The sequence below is a fragment of the Myodes glareolus genome, chromosome 13 (genome assembly GCF_982192425.1).
Source record: "Myodes glareolus chromosome 13, mMyoGla1.1, whole genome shotgun sequence".
Taxonomy (NCBI): Eukaryota; Metazoa; Chordata; class Mammalia; order Rodentia; family Cricetidae; genus Myodes; species Myodes glareolus.
In genome coordinates, this window is record NC_142038.1 from 35261881 (window position 1) to 35287557 (window position 25677).

Below are 25677 nucleotides of genomic sequence, written 5' to 3' on the forward strand. Positions count from 1 at the left end.
ATTGAGCCTTTGACAACTTGTACATCATATGGTAGAGAATATATACTGGTAAAGGCTATAAAAAGATACAGAAAGGGAGAAGTGCTGCTTATACATCACAAATGGTAAACAAACAATGAAGGCTCAAGTCAATTTCTCTTGATGTTCCCTGCACAATCATAATGCAGGATTTGTGCCTCATATAGAACAGTGATATACCTGTTTATGAAGGACTCAAGCCAAGATATGGTGAACTACATTTGATTTTTTTTAAATGTAGAGAAGGAGTTAGAGCTGATGCTGGGATTTGGATTTGTAGGAATCATGTTCCAAATCATAAAGTCTTTAGTGTATATTTCTAGGAAATACAGATGTCTGCATTTGGGGCTGGAGGTAAGAAAATGGGCAATGGGAAGAAGCAGGCTTATGAAGACATAAGATTAGCTAACACTTATTATATTTATTATTGGTTTTATTTATTGATTTATCATATATATCCATGCATATGGATGCCAGAAGTCAACTTATAGAAGTTGATTCTCTTTTTACCAGTTGGGTCTTAGAGATACAACTCCAGGCTTGGCAGCAAGCATCTTTATCCACTGAATCTTCTCAACAGCCCAAAACAGACACAATTGTAAGAAATATAGCCATTGTATAGTTTTATTGATTTTTATGACTTATTTTAAATAGCCTTTACCTTGTGAATATATGATCCTATCCACAGAAGTGACAAATAATTGGCATTTGTCCTTCTAAAGAAGCAGCAAGCAAAAATACAGGTGGCCCAGCGCAAAATCCTGGAAGGGTTATTAATTTCTAGCAGTGTTACTAACTTCTGGTATGATCTGAGGCAGACTTCTTATTTTTGAAGTTATATGTTGTTACCATTTGTGTAGGTAGGTGTTGTCTTTAGCATTTTATATGAAACGTTCATATCATAAGTTTGGTGTTAAAAGTGTGTAACTCTTCCCAGTACCCCAGGATTTCACACACCCCATACCCCATCCACAGGTTCACCTGGGTTAGCTTTCAGAGTCAAGAGTATAGGAAAGAGTTAGGGGTGTTACCTTATTGTTGTTCATTGTACACCTGAGAGCCACGGGATCCTAGGATGCGGCCCTGATATTCGGGCATGATTGGCCCCAAGGAAAGATGATTGAACGTCACGTGGAGTTGGTCATTAAATAGCCCAGCTGACAGCATCATCAAAGGACACTTTATGAGGTCAGGCTGATTTTCATGACATCAGTACTGCTGAGCAGGTGAGCTAGAGCCACCGAAGAGGATTAAGTGTCAGAACCACAGGCCACTACCATTTCCAAACCGTCCCATGTTACTCTTAGATTTAGGGATGACAGAGGAGAACAGTTCTATGAGCCTTGGTCTTGACTTCAGGAGCTCAGTTTAACAGAAGGCACGAAGAGTCAAGCACTAAGGACTCAGAGCTAGCCTTTCCTCTCTTTCTTGTGGACTGAATAGTAAAAGCCTGCCTGGCCTTTAATTGAGGAAACATACAAGCAGATTGCAACCCCCTCCACCTTCCTACTGTCAGTGGATAAGTTTGCGGGTTTTTTTAAATATTTATTTATTTACTAGGTATACAGTGTTCTGTCTGTGTGTATGCCTGAAGGCCAGAAGAGGGCACCAGACCTCATTACAGATGGTTGTGAGCCACTATGTGGTTGCTGGGAATTGAACTCAGGACCTTTGGAAGAGCAGGCAATGCTCTTAACCACTGAGCCATCTCTCCAGCCCAGAAAGTCCTCTTTCTCCACACTGGTGATCCTAGGCCCTGGAGTCTGTTTCCTCCACAGCATCTTTACCTTCTCCTATCACTTTGATCCACTCCTTCTCTCCATTGAATTATTATTTTGGTCATTCAAATTTCATCTCGAAGCTCCTACTGTTTAAAGAAACCTCGACTTCTATCCAATCCACTGTTTCTTTCTTAGGCTGGAGAGCTAAATTTCTTAAAATATCCCTAAAACTCTACAACTCCAACCAAATGGATATGTTCTTTCCAAGGCTCCCAGCTAAATTTATATGCCCAAATTAAATTATTTTTCAGTCCTCCTCCGCTTGCTCTCTCCTCACGCCGTCTGTGGTCCCTCCTCTGTTGACAGTTTCTCGGTTATCACCTTCAAGAGCGAGCACACTCTCAAGGCCTTTCTAGTTGGTCATATCTTCGCATATTCATTATCCTTCAGCGGCCAGCTTCAGTCTGGTTTTCTTTCTTTTTTATTTTTTTAGATTTATTTATTTTTATTTTACGTGTGCGGGTGTTTTGCCTGTATATATGTCTGGGTGTACTTGGGTGTCAGAGGTCAAAAGAGGACATCAGATCTCCTGGAACTGGAGCCATGGTTGTGAGCTACCATGTGGATCTTACAAACTCTGTTCCATTTGTGCAGGAGCAACAAATGCTCCACACTGCTGAGCCTTCCCTCCAGGCCCTCAGGCTGCTTTTCTTTATTCTGTACTCACTCAGATTTCTGTATATGTTAATAACCAACAAATGCACACCCCAGCCATTTCTCAGTCCCAGACTCACTCACATAGCCCAGGTCAAGTTATTTAAGTATCTCAGTAGCATTTTGACTTGGCATTTCCAGAATGAAACTACTGGTCCTGGGCTCCCTAGAGCTTCCTTCCCTTCCTAGAACATGGTGCAACTGAAGTCGGTGCTCCCGTTAAAGAGCTGGGTGTTCTCCTCGGCCTGCGTCCTCAGCCTTCCACATTTCAACTCTCACCAAGCTCTGCTGATCAGACATCATCTCCAAGTGTGTGACCAATCACAGGGTTCCTGATATAGCTAAACACTTTGCCCTGCTCTGTGGAGGGCAGCTTGAGGGATCACCATGGCCCTGATACCGCCCCTACCGCTTCCTCTTGTGTTCCATCATCTCCTGCCCCCTTAGATGCCAGCCACATGGGGTTTTTTTAGTTCCACGGTTAGGTCAGAGTGTAGTCTCCCTTTACAGCCTCATTCCACACCTGTTTGGCTAATGCTACTCTCAGCTGAAGTACCTCCCTAGAGGTTTTCTCTAGCCAAGGTCCTATGTGTGGCCTCCTACCACAACACACTGTGTTATCAAAATATGATACTATATGATCACATTTTAAATTTTCCTGTCATTTCTTCCTAGGACCAAGAGCTGGGTTTATCATCTTTTGAATGAGTTTGTACTTAGTGCTTAGGTCAATGTCTAATGATAGATACTGGTAGGTGAACAGACTTCCTTCCTCTTTGTCTTATCTACTGCTCAGACTTTGCAGGGCAACCACGTTCCCTTCTCTCCTTTCCATACTTGATATTGAAACCCCAGGTCTCCTACTCCTGAGCTCCACCATGCCTCTGGACCCTTGCTTGTATCACTCCTTTGCTCTTCCCAGAAAGACATTAAAAGATATGCTCCTTTAGATTTAGACCTGGCTCTAGCACCTACTTTTGAACCTGCTACCTAACTCTGGGCAATGGCTTAACCTCAAACTTCCCATCAGAAAATGAGAGAAAATGTAAAGCAGATTACACATACAAAGATAGAAAGTGCTAATCACAAAAGGCCACAGTTTGACTGTGTTCCTTCTAAAAGGTCAGATTGACCAACCCATCAGCCTCAGTGGAACACATACTGAGGCTCAGTCTGGGGAGGTGATTGGGCCATGCGGACTCCATCTTTGAGAATAAGATTGAAAGCTTTACAAAAGGGTTTGAAGTTCCAGCAAACATTTCCTGGCTCTTCCGTTGTTTTCCTGTTGTGAAGACATGCATTGCTCCCTCCAGAGGAGCGGCATACTGTGCCATCTTGGACGCAGAGAACATTCCTTTTAAGACAGTGGTACTGTTGGTGCCTTGATCTTGGACTGTCTTGTCTGCAAAATGTGAGAACTGAATGCTCTTCATAAATGACTCTGTCTCAGGCAGTTGTCACAGTAACATGGATGCATACATAAAATACTGAATAAAATTAGTTCATATTTTTTTCTTTCCTGTCCCTAAGCTCCCATACTCTTTCTGTTTAACAGATGCGCATTCACAGAGATGAGAATTCTGCTCTGCCTTCCTTGTTGTGATGATCCCATCAAATATTTTTCTTCAAGGAATGAGATATTTCCCCCAGAAAAACGGTGCCTCTAACTTCACATCTAATATAACCACATAGGACCAAATAACCGGAGTTTGCGGTTGTATTACAATGGTACCTTCTCAAAATTTTGGAACTTAAAAGGGGGGCTGGAGGAGCTGGTGAGATGACTCCGTTATTTGTTGCTCTTGTGGACAACTGAGGTTCGATTCCCAGCATGTGCGTGATGGCTCACAACCATCTGTAGCTTCAGTTCCTGGGGGTTTGCTACTCTCTTTTGACCTCTGAGCAAACCGGGTAAACATGGGGTGCACATACGTGTGTGAAAGAAAAATGCTCATACACACACAAAATTAAAAAAGAGGAGTAGCGGCTGGTGAAATGACTCAGCAGTTAATAGGACTTACTTACTGCTCTTACAGAGGGCCCAAGTTCAGTTCCCTGTGCCTGCAGGAGGTAGCTTACAACCACCTGGAACTTCAGCCGCAGGGAGGATTGAACCCTTTTGGCTTCCTGGGATACCTTTGCTCAGATACACACAGACACACACTCATTCACATCCATGTAGTTAAAAATAAGAAAAATAAATATTTTTTAAAAGGAAAAAGGCAGTCACATATTGATAGTGCAGACGACATTACAAGCAAACAGCAGATGGCAGCACCAGATGCTAGTGGCACAGCTGAGAAACTTTCAGCTGAAACCTGAGCCCAAAGTACCCAGAGCCACATTCAGGGAGACAAGTCTTCTGCAGAAAAGACAGTAAACAATAATAACATCCCTTAATAGAAATAACGTCTGCCTTACAACATAAGGCAGGGTTTTTAGGAATGGTTCATGTGTTATCAGCAAAGTCCTAAGACAATAACCCCCCCCCAGCCTTACCTAACGAAGGTCATTGGGCCAAGACTGTGTTTGGGTTTATAATTATGTGTTTAACTATCATCCTGTGTTCCAATTAACTGAAAGAGATCTGAAGCTAAAGACTGTAACAATCAGCTTCTGAAAGGATCCCAACTGTTAACATTTATTCCTTCCATTTTAACATAAGGAATAATCATAGTCTTTATCACACTCTTCAGCAGATATCACAGAAAATCACTTACAAAATGAGTATGCAAGTACTCGATTAAGCAAGCACAATAGTAAAATCAAAACAATAGTCTGTATTTTTCCACACTGTGCATCAAAACTTCAAATGAATTTAATAACAATTTTAATATTAAACAACAGTGAGGTGTAGTTCATCCACGCTTTTCTTCTTTTGGAGGAAGGAAATGTCACAATGGTGGTCATTACAACACAGAGTCAGCCAACGGACCCCGGACAATCACAGTGGTGCGTGTTACTATAGAGGCAGACAACAGCCGCAGGACAATCACACTTTTCCATCATTCCACCCAGGGTTTTATTCCTCTTAAACGTTGCTAGAGCACCTCACAATTTTTCTGTGAGATCACAAAGAATTTGGCTCTGTATTTCAGATCATACGTAGCAAGGGAATCTGAGTTCATATAAGGACAAAGCAAGATGCCCACTTAGATCTCCCAGGAGACCTTAGATCTCTCTCTTGCTGGCATTTACTTTTGTTCTCTTTGATAGAAGGCGAACAACAGCAGCTGCATCCTAAGGGAAGGCAGGACCAGTCTACAGCAGAGGAATGTTCTAAGCAACACTACACTTGGCCAGCAAAAGTCACTGCCACCCAGTTGGAGCAAATTGTGTTCCCAGTACCGTGACTGTTGTTGTGAACTTATTTTTCCTCTCTGGAATTCAGGTTGAGTCTCTTGAGAATATCAGGCAAAATGACTGATGCTACTCCAAAGTTAGATCAAGAATTCCAAAGAAAAACTGCTCCAATTGACAAGAGAAAAAGTTGAAGCAGGCATCCAAGCTGCACAAAGCAAGGCGCATATACTTCAGTCAGCCATCATGGGCGGATACAACTTCATCATGGGCAGAATCTAAAGACATAGAGGTCAGCGCTCTGTGAAAAACGGTGACTCATTGTATGAAATTGAAAATGGTAGAAAGAAGCTAAACTTTCAAGAGACAGACCAAGAAAGCAAGGTACACTAGTCAGGAAAGGCTTTCTTCTGAATGCACTTTGAAAACAGTGCCTGACAAGTCAGATAACGTCTATCAATTCACAATTCTTTAGTGAAGTCTAAAATGTGCTTCATTTTAATTAACCCAAGCTTGATTTAAAACTGAATATGAACCTTTGGTTAGATGACCTTTCAGCGTCTTCACTGAGGCCCCAAATATGCCAGCTAATGAGTAACAGAGTGTCAGGGCCCACAGACGGGCTGCCTCGGTTCCACCTTTGCTAGAGGTCAGAGAGTTCCTGCTTGTTTGGCTCTTTCAAAGTTATTGACAAGTGGCTACAAAACAGGACGTCTTGACCTAGAGTGGTTAATTAGTATTTTGAGTATAGAGGTGTATCAGCTTCATCTTAACCAAAGGTCAGAGATGCTCTGCTTATCCCTTTTAGCATGTTAATGAAGTCTGGTGCATCCTTCTCCCCTTTTGGAGTGACATATATAAAAAAGTGGGAAAAAAAAAAGCTAGGTGGGTTCAGTAATCACTGAATGTCCATCTTCTCTCATTTCTCTCTTATCTCCATTCCTTTTTGCTTAATAATTCTAATCCTCATGCTCCTACCCTGGAACATGTGAATCCAGTCAAGGCTGGTCCTCAACAATAGTGATAGGTGCTACTTTTTTACTGACACGTGGCAAGGCAAGACCTTTGAGGGTTTGGGTGTACACTGACAACATCTAGTCCTCTGGGGGCTTCCCTGAACTGTCACATACATGCAGGCATCATGGAGAAGCCACCACTGACTTCTGCTGACATTTCTTCCTCCAGTGAACTGGATGGGTAAGGAAGGTGTCTTTTGGTGACATCATGGGGCCCCGTCATTCTCTTTTAGCAGTGGTGACTGGGGAAGCATGCTGTGCTCAACCTGTTGACTCCAGTCTTGGAGCACAAAGTATGTTACAACCATACGCACAAGATTCCCGCTATGGTCCTCACTGGTTCTAGATCTGTAATGAGAATGTTCGGAGTGAATGCCTGCAATCAGGCAGCAGGATCTCCATTAGAATGTTGGAAGGGTTGTGTTGATTGGTGGCACAGACTCTTTTACTCTCTGACTCCAGACCCCACACATATTGGAAGAAAAGCAGCAGGCAGGAAATGGAAAAAGCAGATTGGGTTTATGAAACCCACTTGGAGCCCACACCACACTTAAGCATTTGGGTTTTCATCAAGCAAAGAATCTAGCTGTTTTGATTTTTATTTTCTCTTCAGTGTTCACTGGAAAAGCTGCCTAGTCTGTTAACCGGACTTCTCTGCTTTAGGATCACTGCCATGGAATCTTCAAAACCAGTGAGTTCGTGAGTTTTAGTCATGGGAACTAGGAACAAGACTAGACAGTCCTCAAAGTAAAGTAAGTAATAAAAAGCAAAGGCATGAGGAACTAGATCACAATAAAAGATGTGCCCCTATCACTCCAGTTTAATTTCAGTATGAATAACATTTGTTCCCTATAAATTACTTAATTTAAAAACATTATAGAGCCAAAGGCTGTTGTCAAGAGGCTGTGATTAGAGGCTTGGAGCATTCTTGGAATTCAGATCGCCATGAGAAAAGATTACCTCCTATCTCTTACAGGTTTGACACGTAAGATGTGACAGGCTAGTGTCACAATTTAATGATAGAACAGAGAGCATGTACCATGTTATACTGTCCAATTAATCACCTCCATAAGGACCCCCATGCAATCCCACTGGTGGTGAGACCCCAAGGAAAATGCCCAGGACTTTCATTGTATTGGCTGATACCTGAGTTCATGCTTGTTTAGAATGACTGAAGTTGGGGGACCCAACCCTATGAAGAGTTTCCATGTAGGGTACAGAACAGCACAGAACTGAGCACTTCCCAGAACCAGGCAAGCATAGCTAGTTGTTTCAGAATCCATCCTGGGGCTAACACCCTCCTACCCCACCCCCCACTGCTTATAACATGTATGCCTTAAACAAAACCATACTGCATCTGCAGAGCAGAAAGACTTAGCAAGCACCCCAGTGTTTAATTATTGCTAAAGTCATTTGGGGTTTTTGACACAGATTCTATTTTAGTAAGATAAACTCAAACAGCATAACCCAGCATTGCCAAAACTGAATTCCAAAGGTAGACGACTAAAATAAACCAGCAATAAACATTGGCTGTTGGAATGGGAATTATATCTCTGTAATGTAGACACAGCATTAATGACTCATTTTAAGTAACAGTCTCTCCCAGGGATTATTGGGGTGAGGGATCAGAGCCGGGGGTGGGGGTGGGGGGGGTGGGGGTGGGGGTGGGGGAAGGTCCATCTCTTTAAGGCCGTAGGACTGAAAAGGATTATGAACCAATCAGGCAAGTGTGTTGTTGTTAGGTCTACTTTGCCAAAGGAGACATAGCCCCTGGAGTCCAAAAGGAGATCCACTTGGACAGACCACCTTAAAACACAAGTAAGAAAGACTTTGAGAGAAACCATCCTTGGGGCTGAGGGGGCGGGCTCTCGGAACAATTCTCTTATCCCTTTTGAAGATGCAATATGTCCCCAGTCCAACTACTTCATCTTATATGACGTCAGTTACCTTGTCCTCACTCGGGGCCGCCATGTTCCTTTGTTGCTTGGAATTGGTGGGTACATTTGGGCCGCCTTTTCTTTCTAAGTTCGAGTCAGGAATTTTTGCCCCTTCTTGGCTGGGTTGTCCAGTTGGAAGAGGTTGGGGCTTCTCGGGCAGTGGCCGACGCAGCTCTCTAGGGAGTCGGTCATTCTCAATTTTCCACTTTTCCAAGCATTTGGGCTCATGGATAGGAAGGGACAGTGTGCCAAATTCCCTACCACAAATGTAACAGATGAGAGTCCTTGGTCGGGCTGGAATGCCACTGGAAGCTTTCTTGAGACCAGTAGGCGCATCAGGACCATCCATGCCCAGCGTTCTGGAATTCTCACCCTTTGGCTTGCAGCTTCTCTGGTGAACCAGGAGACGATCTGGCCAGAATGTGCGGCCACAGTAGTCACAAGGGAGCAGTTGAGCCTGCGCACTCTGAAATGCCTCCTCATTGGCTACCTGAAGGCTATAGGAGCCACTGCCACCGATGGGCTGTGGTTTCAAGGGTTCTGGCCTCTTCAGATGCTTGGGGAGTTTGCTGTTCTCAATGCGCCACTTCTCCAAGCACTGGGGCTCATGAATGGCAATCGACTGGGAACCAAATTCTCGGCCACAGATGTAGCATATCCGGAACCCCGGCCTGCGGGATGGGATCACTGGAGGGCTAGGCTGGTTCCCTGACATAATTCTATTTGGGTGTTTTGATAGTATCACTGTTCCAGGTCTCCTTTTCTGAGTGTTGGTCTTTATGTTTTCGGTGAGATCTCCACACTGTGTTTCCGGCAGAAGGGTCGAGTGAGAGTCACTAGGCAGGGCACCCTGATGGATAAGGAAGGTGGGCTCTTTGGAGCGGTGGAAAGTTCGTTGTGATTGGTCGGGAATCCTTTCCTTTTCTCTTTCCATGAACTCTGGAGGCTTTCTCTAGCGTTTGCTGGAGTTTCAGGCCACGCTAGTTCTAGGCTGCTGCTTAGACTGACCGTGCATGACGCTGAATGTCCTGGGCTTCCATGTTGTTGCCAGCACTTGGGTCAGTGACTCAGAGCTTCATTGTAGGACAGCAGTCTGGAATGTTGGAAAGTCCCCATTAAGTCTCAGATGTCTCCAGGATCTGTAAGGAGTAAGGGACATAAGACATAAATCAAGAAGTTACTATACAGGTTCTCTCTCTCTCTCTCTCTCTCTCTCTCTCTCTCTCTCTCTCTTTCTCTCTAACACACACACACACACACACACACACACACACACACACACACACCTTAGATTATAAACCGATAAAAGGCAGTATGCAGTATTTTTAAACTGACCATGTAGTTTCTCTGGCTAGCTCAGTAACCAGCACATTATAAATATTCAAGAAACACCGACACAAATGTGAATAATTCATTTACAAACTGCAGGCAGGATACTGAAATTAGGAGAGCAAAATTATACACAAAGAAGGTTAAAAATGGCCTTCCGTAGACATGGATGACAGGTGCCAACAGGCGGAGTACAGAATGGTATATCTACAGAAGAGAAAACAGTAAACTGCAAAATTTAAAAGAATCAGTAGACCCTGTAGAAAACCTTCCTGACCCCACAGACCTTCTTCACAGTCTTAACCCTTTGGTGCCCTAGACCCCTTTGATAATTGTGAAAACAGCAGGATTCTCAGAATGTTTCTTAAAAATAATAAAAAAAAACCTTGTGTTTAAACCTATTTAAAAGTCAAACAAATTTTGTTGGAATGTGTCAAATATTTTAGGTGACACTCAGACTGTTCTATAAAGCAAAAGATTGGTTTTTTTTTGTTGTTTTACTATTTAACAAGTGAAGCAAATTTTGTTGAAATGTGTCAAGTATTGTTGGTGACACTATGCATTGGCTTCTTGAATATTTATAGAACCAGCATTTGATACCTGCATACCTTTCTTGGGACCAAGATGTTCGGGCATTGCTTGGTATTCTTTTATTACATATATTTATTTACTACATATATTTATTTTGTTTTATATATGTATGCTCAGCAACCAGTTTTTGTAAAGAAAGAAACACATGATCTCTGGTTTTCTCTAAAATAAAAGAACAAACCAGAAGGAAAGACTGATAGCGTAATGAGATCTTGCTATGGGCAGAAGCACAAGGAGTTTTTATCTTGGGGAAAATCATGAGTAAATGTCACTGTGGGTTAACAACCTAATTCTGAGGAAGGTTGTTTTCAGAAATCTCAAGGCCTCATTCACTTCCCGGATCCCTGAGTCAGGGTTGGAGCCAAAGAGCATCTTCTTAGGTCCCAGATAGTCACCTGATCAGAGACTCGGCATTGTCAGTCAATATACGACTTTAGGCTCATAACATGAAAAGCCCAGTTATAAGCGTTGTAAGGCATGAGAAGGGTTGTGAGAGCTGAGCCAAGGTCCTGTGTTTGGGTGCCAAGAAAGGCCTGAATCTTTGTAGTTTAGAGGATCAACTCAGGTCTGGCATGGAGACAGAGACGATTCTTCATTCTGACAGCTCCTGAGACAGCGCTGCTAACACGTGGCAGGAAAAGAATGTGCTGGCCCCAATGTGCAGAGTGATCAACACAGAAAACGAAACTCAGAACAATGGATCACTCGCTCAGTACCCTTAGAAAAGAACGGGTTAGGGGACAAGGGGAGGATGGGACAAGTAGGCTGGGGGACACGGGGAGCATGGTGAAGAGATTTTAGTACCTTTTATCAGCATGTGGGTAAAATTCCCAGATCTACTGACTACTCTGACCTAGTTATCCATTTTCCCTGATACCAGGAAGTCACAGTGAAAGTGGTGAAAGAGTTTAGGAAACTCAAGGCAATAAAATAGGCTCTCTTCTCTCAAACTGCTTCTCCATCTGTCTGTGTCTGTCTCTGAGCCCCTCCTCCCTACACACATGTACACACACACACACACACACACACACATACAAACACAGAGAGAGAGAGAGAGACAGAGAGACAGAGACAGAGAGAGAGAGAGTCAATTCTCAGTAGAACAAGGAAAAAACCCTATTACCTACCCCAACAACTCCCCTATCCCACTTCTCATGAGGGAAGGGACTAGGATTTAGGGAATGTCAACCGTGGGGCCAAACATTGCACTGGTTTTCATGTGCCTAAGTACATAATTCAGTTAATTCTGCTATGATGACGAGGCAGATAGTATTATTCAGATTATTCAGTCTTATAAACAAACTGCAAGCCAGAGAAGAGAAGCAAGTTGCCCAAGACAGAACTGGGGTTCAATTCCAGTTCTAGCTGGCTCCAGTGTGCCGCTCTTTCCATTATTCGTCCAGCTTGAATTCCTCCGAGTGGCTTCCCATTAGTTTCCGCCCTGTTTTAATGCACTATTCATATGCCTCCTGGGCAGGCGCCTAAGCTCTCTCCAGTCTCTGTGTTCCCTTCCTGAGAGGCAAAGAGGAGTGGGAGGAGAGAGCCCGGATGAGAAAAACAGAATGAGGAAACAGTGGGCTTCCAAAGACGAGGATGTTCCTCACGGGAAGGGGCCATTTTATTTTCTCGTAAATACGGTTTGCGGCAAGTTTCTTCTGGTTGAGGTGTAACACATCCTGCCTCTGAACTTACCAGCTTCCTCAGGCTCCTCCATGTAACTGGGCAGGGGAGGGGCTGGGAGCGGGGTAGAGGTGTCTGGGAAGTGGCCTGTTTAGTGTGTCTTGATAGGCAAGGGATGATTGTGAAGACCAATGAGGCCAAATGGCGTTCGGCCTGCAGCTCCATCGCCACCGCCTTTACATCAGGAGAACCCGAGTGGGCAGTGAACAGTCCCTGCAGGAGGTGGAAGCATCCTAAGATTCCGGGTTTCTTCCCGCTGAGCGCCTCTCCTACAAGTATGTCTTAGCACAAGTGAAGGCATGAAAGTAAAAGGGATGAGGTGCCTAGAAGTCAGTAGACTTTGGGGGCCCTTGGGGAGTAGCATCTAATGTCCCTGCTGCAGACTCTGCCAAGGCAGTGTGCCGGGGCAAGGATGGCTGGTTATTTTACCCCGGAAGTTGGTTATCAGAGCAAAAGTGAAAAAAACAAAAAAAACTCACTGCATATTCTTAATCCACATGAAGAAACTGGCCTGTCATTCAGAATCATCATGAGACAGTGTTAGTAAGCAAAGAGAGCTTTAAGGGATACCAGGAAGGTATAACATTTAATCAAGATTATGCCCTTCTCTTCATGGGAAGAGAGAAACAAGCACAAATTTGAATGTAACTCTTGTGGGAATCCAGAGCCCATTTTGCTTTTAAACAGCGTTTCTTTAAAAGAAGAAACATTGAATACAACCAAAAGTGTAGCCAAGTCTTTCAAAACTGCTTTAGTCCTTTAAAATAAATACAGTTAGCACACGAGGCAGCCCCCTTTCTCTAAGTTTGGAGCCCAAATTCCTCAAATGAACAAAACTAGAAGAAAAAAGATGAAGCTCATCCTGAAAGACCACAATTCAAAGGCAAACAAGGTTTATCTTTTGTGTTTTTCTTTTACACAGTTCAGTAACCTCCATTTTCCCTAGCTTCTCATGTGAGCACTGTCTCCTAATACAATCTCTTACTTTCTTACCTGTGAAGTCTTGCTTTTCCAAAGGAGCAAATATCCCCACTTACACGGAGGCTTGTGGTGAATGAGGTCATATCCCTCCCAGAGCCTGGCAGAGGTAGCTCCTTGCTTACCAAAAGTCATGCTGCCCAACTCCCCTGGCTAATGCAGCCCTAATTTTGAGTTGGGCATGTTTTTAGCTGAAAGTCTATGAGCTCTTTTTAGAGTTAGTGGACAGACTGGTGGGACTTGAGAAAGATTTCCTTTTTCTTTGGAGGCAGGCCCTGAGCCCTAACTGCAGACTGGCTGTGAGCTTATGATCTCTTGCCTCCTCCTGCCAAGTGCTAGGATTATAGGCACTGATGTGTAGAACATACATATCATATCTGGAACCCCTGCAGCCATCTTGGACGAGTTTATATCGGTGTAACACTTGACATGACCTGGCACAGACTGGCATGAACTTGTGTCTCTGTTAAGTGTAAAACACACTGCATGAGCAAGAGGTGCCTTTTTGTGCATTTTAGAGGTCACTTGCCCATGAAAACCTAATAGTAACTGAGATATTTTATTTAACAATGGCCTTTGCTACAGCACAAAATAAATGCTTATTGTATAAAGGATTGGAAGTGCTTAACCATCGCTGTTAGATTTATATCAGCCTATCCCCTCTCCAGTCAAGGCTCACAAAGCACTATGGAAGAGGAGGGCAGAAAGAATGTAAGAATTGGAGACTGGGGTCGGGGGAGTCCTGTGAGATGCTGTCCTCTGGACATGACCATGACTCCTGAATATGTAACTCACAGCGGCTGTGGTTTCCTATAGGAGATTAAGTCAGATACAAATTCCAAATGGAGGAGAGAGACACTACCGAGGTCCCGCCCTAGCTGTGAAGCTATTGGCAGTTGAGGGAGGGAGGGAGGGTCACTTTTCTGCAGAAGTATGACTGACTCCTGGTAGGTTGCCCATGCTCCTAGTGGATGGCCTCACATCCAGGCACAGATGGTCAGTACTAACTGGACTCAGAGGGCTAAAATAACAATAATTACAATGATGATGATGATGAGGAGGAGGAGAACATGAAGTTGGAAGGGAGACATGTTTGAGAGTTCTGGGGAATTGGAGAGGTAGATTTCAGGTGGGTGTTATCAAAATACTGGTATACATGTATGAAATTTTTAAATAACAAAAAATACTACTTAAACTCTAGTCACAATCTTTCAAATCAAACTCTTATTTTAGTAAGATATTTCAGGGGGTGTATGTTCAGAGCAAAGCTAACTTGCTAAAATATGTAACTTTCCCCCTGAAAATCAGATGTGAAATACTCAAAACTATAAATATCAAACCAATGTTTTTTTCTAAAAAGTTATTCATGCAACTTCATTCCTTAGAGATAATTTTAGAAAAAAAATTTAGTGACCTATTTCTTCAAGAAAACAAAAGCTACTTTTCGCATGAATTTCTTAAAGAAGTAAAGGAATGGTTATTTTATTTTTATTTTTTTTTATTTGTTTGTTTGTTTGTTTATGTATTTTGGTTTTTTGAGACATGGTTTCTCTGTAGCTTTGTATAACTAGTTTTGTAGACCAGCCTGGCCTGGTCACAGAGATCCACCTGCTTCTGCCTCCCGAGTGTTGGGATTAAAAGCATGCGCCACCACTGCCTGACTAAGGAACAGTTATTGAGCCCATGGTTGAATTAATATCAATCCTCCCAACCTTCTTCTCTACTGTGTTTTCCGAAACTCTCTCCCCAAGCCTGCACTGCCCTCCAGGGCTATTCATGCTGTATTCTGCAGTGGCGACAAAAGCAGAACTCCAGGAAGCAGGAAGAGCCAACACGCTCTTTGTTGATGGCTTCTTGTCTTCTTGTGAAGGCTTTGAACATCTCTCCAGCAGCTCCTCTTTACCCTGCAGCTCACTTCCGTTTTGCAGCTGCAGAGGCATCCCATTTTGCCTTATATCCCTTGGAAAGGCCTACTGTCTTCCACTGGACAGTATCTGCAGCCAGTTGCCAGTTGGCACTTGAAAGCTCTGGTTCCTGGCTCCTTAGGCTCTGGGTGTCTAAGTGTTTGTAATTGAGACGTTGCCCCTATCATCTTCCAGTCTTAGGGCTGGAGCTGTCACCTCCCTTCTGTTGTTCGCTTTTACTGTTGGTTACTTAGGAAACAGCTTCATTGCTAATCAACAGCACTTTGAACAAATTCCCTCTGCTCGAATAACTTATATGATTTTTATTTCCTGATACTTACAAACAGATTCAGAATAAGTAATAAAAAATTATGCTTTCCAGGTTACACATTATTTTAGTATTGCAATAAGTATAAATGTAAAGGAATTCTTTTATAACTTGTTAGAAATTAGGGTGCTTACCTCAACCATAAAACTCACTCAGAACCCTGAAAATGTGGTTTTGTAACTTCACAAAATAATGTTATGAGCTAGAAAATGTCACTTCTCTGCTTGTCACTAGTTGAACTACATCGTAAGGGAAAACCTGTCATTTTAGGCCTAGCTAGGGTTCCTTGGGTTTTGTACGACTCTCTGTTCCTACTGCTCATCCACTCATGAGGCCATTCCTGCTCTATATAAGAATAAGAGTAAAGCCCCTCAATTCAGAGACCAAGGATTATCAAAAGGGCTGATGGGAGCTGGGTGGCTAGTATTCTTCTGGGAAGAACTAGAGAGGTTAATGTGTGGTCCTCAAGAAATCTGATATGAACTGACACCAGGTCCCATGAGAACAGCTGGAACCTAAGAGCTATATAGCTTGAAAGAACAGTATTTCAGACATAAGTATAGGAATGCTTTAAAGAAAGTCATGTAGTCAGAGGTGTGGCTTTGAGGGAATATGGGGTATTTCTGATTTGAATTTGAATGGTTAATTTTTTAAAGAAATCCCCTTCCTCTTTTTTTTTTCACTATAAAGACATTTAACCCCAAAGTTCTTTTATATCCATTCACTCTAACTGCCAGGTCTGAGCACAATAGTCTGTGGTATTAGACAAGCTACAGGGAAAGGAGAGAAGTGAACATTTTATCCCTCTAAGTGGAGCCTTCTGCCTGGACATTTTATGTTGTAAAGGCTCATAATGTCACCCCTTGGAAGCTAGTATTAGATCCAACCTGTACTTTTTACTCTATATTGAGTACCCAAATCACAAGGTACAAAGCTGTAAATGCTACACAGGTACGGCCACGTAACTGTCAGACTGATGTGTGGCTTCGTAGAGAAACGACTGTGAAACCATCAGTATAACCACACTAGAGGCCTGCCGTGTATAGAAATACGAAGGATGAGGAAAGAGAAGTAACAGAGAAGAGGGTGGAGGGAGGATTCTGGCTAGTAAGTAAGGAGTGGTCAAGGAATGTCACTGTCCTAATTTGCTTTCTATTGTTGTGATAAAACACTGACCAAAGCGCTTGGAAGAAAAGTGTTTCCTTGGCTTACAGGTTACTGTCCATCATCATCAAGGAAAGTCAGGGCAGGAACTGAAGGCAAGGGTCTGGGAACAGGAACCTGAAGGCAGGAACTGAAACAGATCCTCCAGAGAGACGCTGCTTTGGGCTTGCTCTCCATTGGTTCCTTGGCTTGTCTTCTTATACAACCCAGGATTGTCTGCCCTGGGGTGGCACCTCCCATAGGGAGCTGAGCCCTTCCACATCAGTCATCAGTCAAGAAAATGTTCCACAGGGCCATCTTATGGAGGATAACAATAGCTTGTATCAAACTGACAGTAACAACAGCAACCACACACTAACCAGTGCATTCACATACTGTGTTTCTTCATATTTCATATCATTCTATTCCAAATATTGGCTCAGAGACCAAATGTGGTCCACATGTATGCTTTCATTGTAGCATTCAAAGTGTTAAAAATGAATTACTTGACACTAAATTTAAAATTAGAGATGCCACATGAATCATTGTTTGCATTTACTTGATCTAGCGTAACGAGCTTGCATTCCTATCACACGACCAATATAAGCCAAAGTGCAAAGAAAGCCATAGGTCAGATAGCCAGTATGGACTCTTCTGAAGTTTCTCAGTCAGTTCTCTTTGCTAATTTATAGTTCAGGCTTCACCCTAGAGCCATTTGAGTCTGTAAGATTGCTTGTGAACCTCTCTTGAAACTGACCCTTTCCCACAGTCTTCTTCTGAAATGGATATTTGAAAACCACTTCAAGGATTTGCAAATCCTAACTCATCAGAAACTTTAGAATCCAGTTGAAGATATCTTATCTTTTCTGAAAGATATGACTGTTAAAGTCACAACATCCTTATTGGTAAAAATTTAGGAGGGAATCTTGCAAACGAAACTGGGCTGAAGATGAAATGCATGGTTTGAGGAATGAGGGGAAGATCCAAGAAGAAAAGAATCAATGACATACGGAAGAATGTCTATAAGTTATGGAAGTGTCAGAATGATGACACATGTAATTTTAAAAAGAAAGGGGAAAGGAACCGGTGTTTAGAAAACCCATAACAAGGACAATAGAGTGGGGGAACAAAAGTAGGGGGAAAAAGTGTTTCATGGGGTCATCTGAACATTTTGAAGTTATTTGCACATTTTATTATCAATGCATGGAATTTAACCTGTCCTATTTAAGTCAATGGACCTTGCTTTACCACTCAATGTTTTTCTTATGTGGGACTTTGACGTCTTCTTTCTAATGAACTAGTCAATGAAAGAATCAAATAATCTATTAACGATACAAGCAATTGTAGAATTTTCAGGACTTGAGTTGAAAAGCTCTCATTAGAGAGGATTGAAGAATTTGGTCTACTTTTTCTGCTGCCAAGATATTTTGTCAAGAAGCAAGTATAAATTAGATTAAACTAACAATGTGGAAGAACAGACTGTAATTCCTTCTCAGCCTAGAATGAGATCTTAAGCTGATTATCATAAGAAATTAGGGAAAATATTCAGGTTTTAGTATTCAAACTTTAAAAGAATTTCAAATCAATGCACGTTTTACTAGCCTCATCACATAGGATGCCTGACAGAGTTTCACTGTTGTAACCCTCTTGGGTCATTATTGCTTCATGCAATACTTTTGGCACATAGGCTGCCAAGTCAAGGGTGGCGGTGTTTGAAGCGTAGTCACTGCACTGGCGTGTCCAGGTAGAAGCAAACACAATGCGTATGGCTGTCCTTGGCCAGTGTAGATTGGCAAAAGACAGACACTTGTCACTGTGTGCCAGAGTGACCTTTCTAATCATACCCCCACTGACCTAATCACAGACACAGCATTGTGTCTTGGCTCTATTTACTTCGAGGAGGTCAGAGTCTCCTGGAGCCTGGCTAACTCTTAAACTGATCATTAAGAACATTCATTATTGGCCTCAACACTGTTAACAAGGCTCTCTTTACCCAGAGCTGTATCTGAGGAGAGTCCTTGTGCAGGAAGTAACAAGCAGACCAGGGCCTATGAGTAGGCTGGATTTCTATTGTGCCAATCCACCAATGAGGGAGGCTCTATCTTCTGATTCATTAGCTGACAGGGAGTGAGTCCGGAGACTTGGCAGTTCACCTGGGCCTACAAGCTAAACACTGGTTCTCACCGTGGGCTTTCGTTGCTGTGCTCCTAGGTTCTTGCTGTGCGGATATGCCACCCAAGGCTGTTGTCATTCTGTTTGATATCACTGCATCTCGTGCAGACACTCCTTCATAGGTCTTATGGTTAGAACTCACTGATGACCCAGGATTCTCTGCACAACGTCTTTTTCTTTCTCGGAAAAAAGCACACAAGACGTCTTTTGCTGGTGAAGATCACCAGAATTCACATCCTTCTCCCCGGGAGGAACTTACTTCCTCTCTGTGTCCTGTCAGTCCAGCAAAGCAGGAAACACAGTGACAGCTCTTTATTCAAAACCCAATAGCTATGGCTTAGATATCTTGTGGCTTACAATGTACTGAAGGTTCTTGCCACTCATTGTTGAATTGCTGTCAAACACCATGGATGCCAGAGTATCTGCGGTCTTGCCCTGCTCCCCTGTAGTAAAGAGAAGGAAGATGTACGGGTATATTTTCAGCTACACAGAAGATGACAAAGGCTGAGGTATTTGCCTTATTTTGTTTGCATTTTCAACTGGCTCTTTTTCTACATTTTGCATTCTGTATCATCCCTTATCGTTCTTAGCCCTATCTTAATCTTTTCATCTAGAACAACCCAATGCAATAAGGACAGAATTAGGAAATGAATAAAGAATGAGGCAGCCAGTGGTTGAGTCTCCGGCTGCTGTAATTTGGCTCAGACGATAAAAGCTATGTTAATAAGCTTCCAAGAGACATGTATAACTTAAGTGCTAACTCAATTATAGTTTACAGAAAGCAGATTGTTGGATATTAGGAGTGATGGGATCTTTCTAGTCACAAATGTGAAGGGCCATGCCTGTCCCCAAGCTGCAGGGAGAGAAGGAATTTGAAGCATGAAAAGAGCTCAACAAACATTTGCTGACTTAAAAGACAGAGAAAAAAAAAACCAAACAAGCCAAGACACGTGGGTCGCCTCTGGAATCTGGAAAGAGTAGGAAACAGATCCTCTCTAAGGGGTTTTGGAAAAGCAAGTGACCTATTAACATCTCAGCTTGTGCCCAGTGAGGTCCCTGCTAGACCTCTGACTGCCACAGAACTGTCACATAATGCATTTGTGCTTTTTAAGCCATTGATTTTATGCTAACTTGCGACATAATAAGAGATAAAACCATCTCAAAAAACCGAACTCAGTTTTGTGAATGCCACAGCCTGCTGCCAATAGATCAATGCACTACTCTTGTCCATACTTTACCCTAGAAGTTTACATCATGGCACAGCAAGCAAGCACATCTGCATAGTACTCAGTGGAGTACTCCATCACACAGGTGGGGCCTTGGTGAGATGCCCCAGCTGGTTGTCTGGAATGAGCTATAACAAAATCACTCCACAATAACAGATGAACAAATCTACAAAATTGTTCAGTAGTCTTACTGTCACTCTCTAGGATGGTGAGAATCTCTAATCGTAGAGCCTGCCGACTTTGATTCTGTTTTACCCCAACTGAGGTCAGTATGTCTTTCTGGCTCCCCCTCATTATTCTCTGACTTCTTTGACTACTTTGTTTGTTTTGCATTGCTTATGTTTATCAGAGAGAATCATCATTAAGTATACTTGAAAGGATTTCTTTTACCGTTTATTATAGTATAAAACTCGGGGACAAATACAAAAACCTGAGACAGTCAACCACGGCAATGACAAACCCGCCGCCCTTCCTCTTCTGGCTCTAAAAAGGGCTATGCAGCCTTCAGTTGGCAACAGATCATGGCATAAACAAAATTACTGTAGCATATACTCTGCAGAAACTTGACTTAAATGCACACTCCTTTTGGCCAGTTCCTGGCATTTCTTATTAATGATGGTGTCCCATGCGTGGCAGAGTTCATTTCTGCTTGCAGCAGTGTTGGTTCTACAAGCAGCCTTTTCTAGCAATTGGACGTAGGCGCTTGGGCCTTATGAAGTTGGAAGAGTCACTTTCTGTTTTGATTCTGACCTGAAAATGCATCTCTGGTTTGTAGAGTCATTCATTCTTTGTTTGGGAGTTCTGGAATAATGTAGATTCTCTAATTCGCGGTCCCTCTGTGTAGCCTTTCCGTGTAACCCCTGACATCAGGTGTTGGTGGGCATCACTGTCACCAGCTCATACTCGGTGAGGGAGTTGCATAAACATGGGCAAACCACAAATGAGAGCTGTTGTATGCTGTATAATAAGAGCACTGGAGAGTACTGCCTGTGATACTCAGAAAAAAAAAGCTTTTCATTTTTATAAGTGAGAGATTAATTTTTTAAGTGGATCATATTTGAAGCCTCTCCAAAGATAGACGAGGATTAGACAAAGGAAAATGATTGGCATTAATATGATGGCGCCATCCCAAGGATGGGAGTCCCTTACTGTTTTCCTGCTGTGTCTCCCCTTGTGAAAACGCATATGGAGAGTTACTCGGCTCAGAGATTGGTGCTTCAGGTCCGGGTGAGCGGTTGGTCTCTGTTTCTCATCATGCCTGCAGATCCCAGTTTTGACCATATGGCTTGCTGTGTGCCAAGTTTTCCCTCTGTGTGGGACAGATTGACTGTTCTCTTATACTTAGGGAATTTCCACTGGCAAGGGTTCATGTTATCCCTTTTCATACCAGAGCCCTTTAAAATGTATCTTGCTGCCTGAATATTAAAAACTGCATTAAATTTGTAGGTGTGATGATAACATTAACATATTTTAATCATAATTTTTATTGAGATAATTATAGATTCAATATAGTTGAAAGAAATATTATGAAGATCCCTTGCTCCTTTGTTCCCTTTCTTCCAATTTGCAAAACTACAGTATAGTGTCTCACCCGGGAACTAGATAAATAAAATCCAGAATACCATTTAATTTGTTTGTGTGTATAAGTAAAGCTTTATGTAATTTTACTGCATGTGTGAGCATCCACTACTACCACAGACAAGATACCAAATGACTCCCAATACTATTAGAATCTCTATTATTTCTATTCTTAGTTACCTTCCTTTCTTCATCTCTCTCAAATTTCCATCTCTTACTCCTAGTAACCACTTACTCCTGAAAGCTTATTCTTAGTAATCTATCTTTCATTCTTAAAATTTTCTACATAAAAATATTGCACAAATAAACTTAGACAGTATATAGACTTTTTCCATTTAGCATGATTTCCTGAAGATTTGATCGTGTTGTATGTTTCAATAATCTGCTGCTTTTAATTGCTGCATAATGTAGGATTTTACTTATATATCATTTTTACTTCACTGTTGAAGTACAATTTGATGATTTCAGTTTTGTAGTTATGTTCATTCTTATGACAAAAAACACGGAAGTTATTTTTGAAGGATGAATAGAAATCAGATAGCGGGAGAGGAAGGAAAGATAATTTTAGTCATTGGAGCAGCTGAGTGTGCAACGATATCAGTACCTAAAGCACACCATGCTTGCAAAATGGCAGGGCTTGACTTATAGAGAGAAGCAAGTTTCTGTATGCTATGTATGAGGTTTTGTGAGGGTTGAGATTAAGTGTGTGTGTGTATGCACATGAGAAGATGGGGCATGAGTGGATGAATGTGAGTATGGAATTAAGTGTGAGTAGGTGAGTGTGTAGATGGATACAAGTTCGTGGGATGAATACATGGAGTTAGGGGAGTGAACATATATGTTCATAGATAAGTCTGAGTACGTAGATGGTTGTGTGTGTAGGTAGGCATGAACAAGGGAGCTACCAGTGGTATGGAGGTGTAGATAGATGTGAATATTTAGGTGCTGTGAATTGCTTGATAGGATATCTGCATGGCTGTGAGTGGGAACATGTCTGCATGCATGAGTAAATGTTGAGTGTGTAGATGGATGTGTGTAGATAAGTTCCAGTGGGCGGCATGAGAAAAGTAAGAGAGAAAGAGAGAGATGTGGGGACCAGGGAGGGGGAAAGCTGGGAGGTTGAGAGGTATGAATGAAATGAGAAGCAAAGTGGCAAAAAATTGCTTTAACTAACTAGGAAAATATATTGGAAACAAACGATGCACTGTCTCACAGTTGCTACCAGGACGTTTGATCCCACTTTGGGAAACAGAAACATTCCACAGATTTTCTTTTTTGGGGGGGGGGCGTTGTGATCTTTTACTTTTTAAATGAAAATTGGGAGAAACACATGTGGAAGAACACAAACACAGGGCTGATAAAATAGTTCTCAGTCTGTAGGTTCCCTGCTGACAAAGGAAGAGGAAGTGGAACCAATGCTGGTTTTATAATATCACCACTGTCCATCCTTGCCGAAAACAGCAATTCCAGTCTTTGCAGACAGAAAGCAGTTTTTGTCTTATTTGCACGTGACAGTTCCATATTTGACAGCTGTTTGTTTGGTGGGGAGTGGGTGTTTGTTCTACAGACATCTTGGGACAGAAGCCCCTTAAGGTTTGCTCTGTTTAAGTGAATCACTTCCTGGGCACAGTAGTCACAAATATATATATATATATATATATATATATATATATATATATATATATATATATATATATACACACACACACACACACACACACACACATCCTATCACATGAGATTGAAAAAAGTGCATGACTTATGAAATCTGAAGGACTTTTAGGAACCACGTAAATCATGTTTCCAGTTTCTTGAAAACATGTATTACAGTTTCCTCTAACAGAAAACTTGCAGCTGGAAAAGAAATTGGTATAATTTGCAAAAATACAACTTAAACTCAATTACTAAGACTTCTATGCTCTTCACAATACTGAGACTATATGTAATATACAATAAATCTTTCAATTCATGCCCCATCCTGTGTCACTCATAGCAGACATATGCTTATTTTAGCTGAAATCTTGACAAACGCCTCTGAAGTCTTCTCCTCTATTGCTTTGACTTATTTACACAGAACTTAAATATTAGGAAAATTCATTCTCAACAATATATTGTTAGGAAGTGTATTGGTTTGAAAGGAAATGACCCCTAAAGGGAGTGACATTTTTAGGATGTGTGGCCTTGTTAGAGGAAGTGTGTCTTTGTGGGGGGTGGGCTTTCAGGTCTCTTTTGCTCAAGTTTCCCTCAGTGTGAAAGTCAACTTCCTGTTGCCTGCAAGATGTAGCATTCTGTGCTCCAGCACCACATATGCCTGAACGCTGCCATGCTCCCCATCATGATGATAATGGACTGAACCTCTGAAACTGTAAGTGAGCTTTCTCCATTAAATGTTTTCCTTTTAAGAGTTGCTGTGGTGGTGGTGTCTCTTCACAGCAGTAAAATCCCTAAGTAAGACAGGAAGTCAAGATAGTTTGCCATTTACTTCTCTGCTGGTTATGTTCCTCTGCCATACTCCGTCTTAATTTTTGAGGCAGGGACCTTCCTTGAACCTGGAGCCTTCCATTTCTGGTAGACTAACCTGCCAGCAAGCTCTGGGATCTGTCTCTCTGCTCGCCCCAAATGCTGGGGTTATAAGCAAGAGTCCTCATATTTGAAAGTAGATCCTGGAGTTTTTTAACCCAGGTCCTTATGCTTGCACAGCAAACTCTCTGCCTGCTGAGTCATCTCTGCAGGCTCTCAGTTCTTAACTGTAATTGAATTGTCACCATTAGAAGGGAGGAAGGACAGAGCCAAGCAAATTGTTTAAGGATATTGGTAAGGTCTAATTTTTCTAAGTAAAAGCAGGACAAGTGGTTTGCCAAACCATAAAAACTTCTCTAGTGTCCAAAGTTTGCTTGTTTTTCTCTCTCTCTCACTCTCTCTCTCTCTCTCTCTCTCTCTCTCGCTCTCTTTTAGGTAAGGTCTAATTTTCTAAGTAAAAGCAGAAAAAGAAGTTTACCGGAATCAGTACTTCTTTTCTAGTGTGCATAGTTTTTATTGTTATTGTCTTTTTATTTGCTTTGTTTTAGTACCCTTACATAAACTTGGACTTAGCTAAGTTTGTAGCATGGATCCAAAATTCCTATTGGCTGTGGAATTTTAAGTGAAGTTCTTATCATCGCTAGACTTGTTTCTTCCTGTTTTGTGGGATGTAAAAGTCACCTGGAAGGGTTGTTATTAAGATTAAATGAAGGATAAAATGCTGTCAGATGCCATACACACACACACACACACACACACACACACACACATATCACAATTATTATTACAACTCTTTTAAATGCCATCTTCATACTTGATCACATCTTTATACATAATTCAGCAGACCGGAAAATGTAATTAGCAACATTTCTGAAATTATTCTCCTTTTTTATTAAAATACCCCAAGAAGTTCTCAAGTTTTCATTCTCTAGCTAACTCAAACCACATTTTATTTAGATTCAATAAAAACACATCTCAGCCACAGTCCTGGAAATACTGAGAGTTCTAGAGAAACAAGAGCGTGTTTTCTAACCTCATCCAAACCGTATGGTAAATTGTAATCCTGCTTGCCACCCCCACTCCCTTTGCTTAGGACACTTGTTCCATCTCCCTGTTAGCTGGCTCTAGGTGGCCGTGTTCCCCCGTAGTGCAGCTGATTGGCACAGTGCTGTGCACTGGACATAGGCTAACTCACAGCACCTGGCTGTGAACTGGCCTTTCTCAACCCTTCTTACAAATGGGGTTCAGGATGGTCTCCAGTTCTGCTCAGAATTTTTAAATGGTTCAATCAAGAGACTTTAACAAATATAGAGTTGAAAACCGGTGTGGACAATGTATGATTGACAGTCTAACCAGCAACAGTGATGCTTGCTTCTTAGCCTTCTGTAAGTGATGAGCCATGGTTGAAGAATTATTTTGGATTTTAGACCTGAGAAGCAAGTCTTCTAAACTTGGGCGAAGAATTCCCCTAACACAGGTATTCTGTGTGCTTTTGAACTGAGCCAGGCAGTAGAGGTCCCAG

The 25677-nt window shown here is 42.1% G+C and overlaps 1 protein-coding gene across 6 annotated transcripts in view; it reads right to left on the minus strand.

Moving 5' to 3' along the window:
• Znf475 (zinc finger protein 475) overlaps nt 1-25677 on the minus strand; it is a 49186-nt gene that overhangs the window by 14446 nt on the left and 9063 nt on the right. For 3 of the 6 annotated variants that reach the window (XM_048419634.3, XM_048419633.3, XM_087896062.1), the window contains one exon: nt 8717-9845. In XM_048419634.3, coding sequence (XP_048275591.3) covers nt 8717-9640 — 924 coding nt within the window. In that variant the 5' untranslated portion in view covers nt 9641-9845. Of the gene's footprint in view, nt 1-1049; nt 1182-8716; nt 9846-18843; nt 19275-25677 lie in introns of those variants that run through there. The other 3 variants (XM_087896061.1, XM_087896063.1, XM_048419637.3) reach the window with 2 other exon arrangements.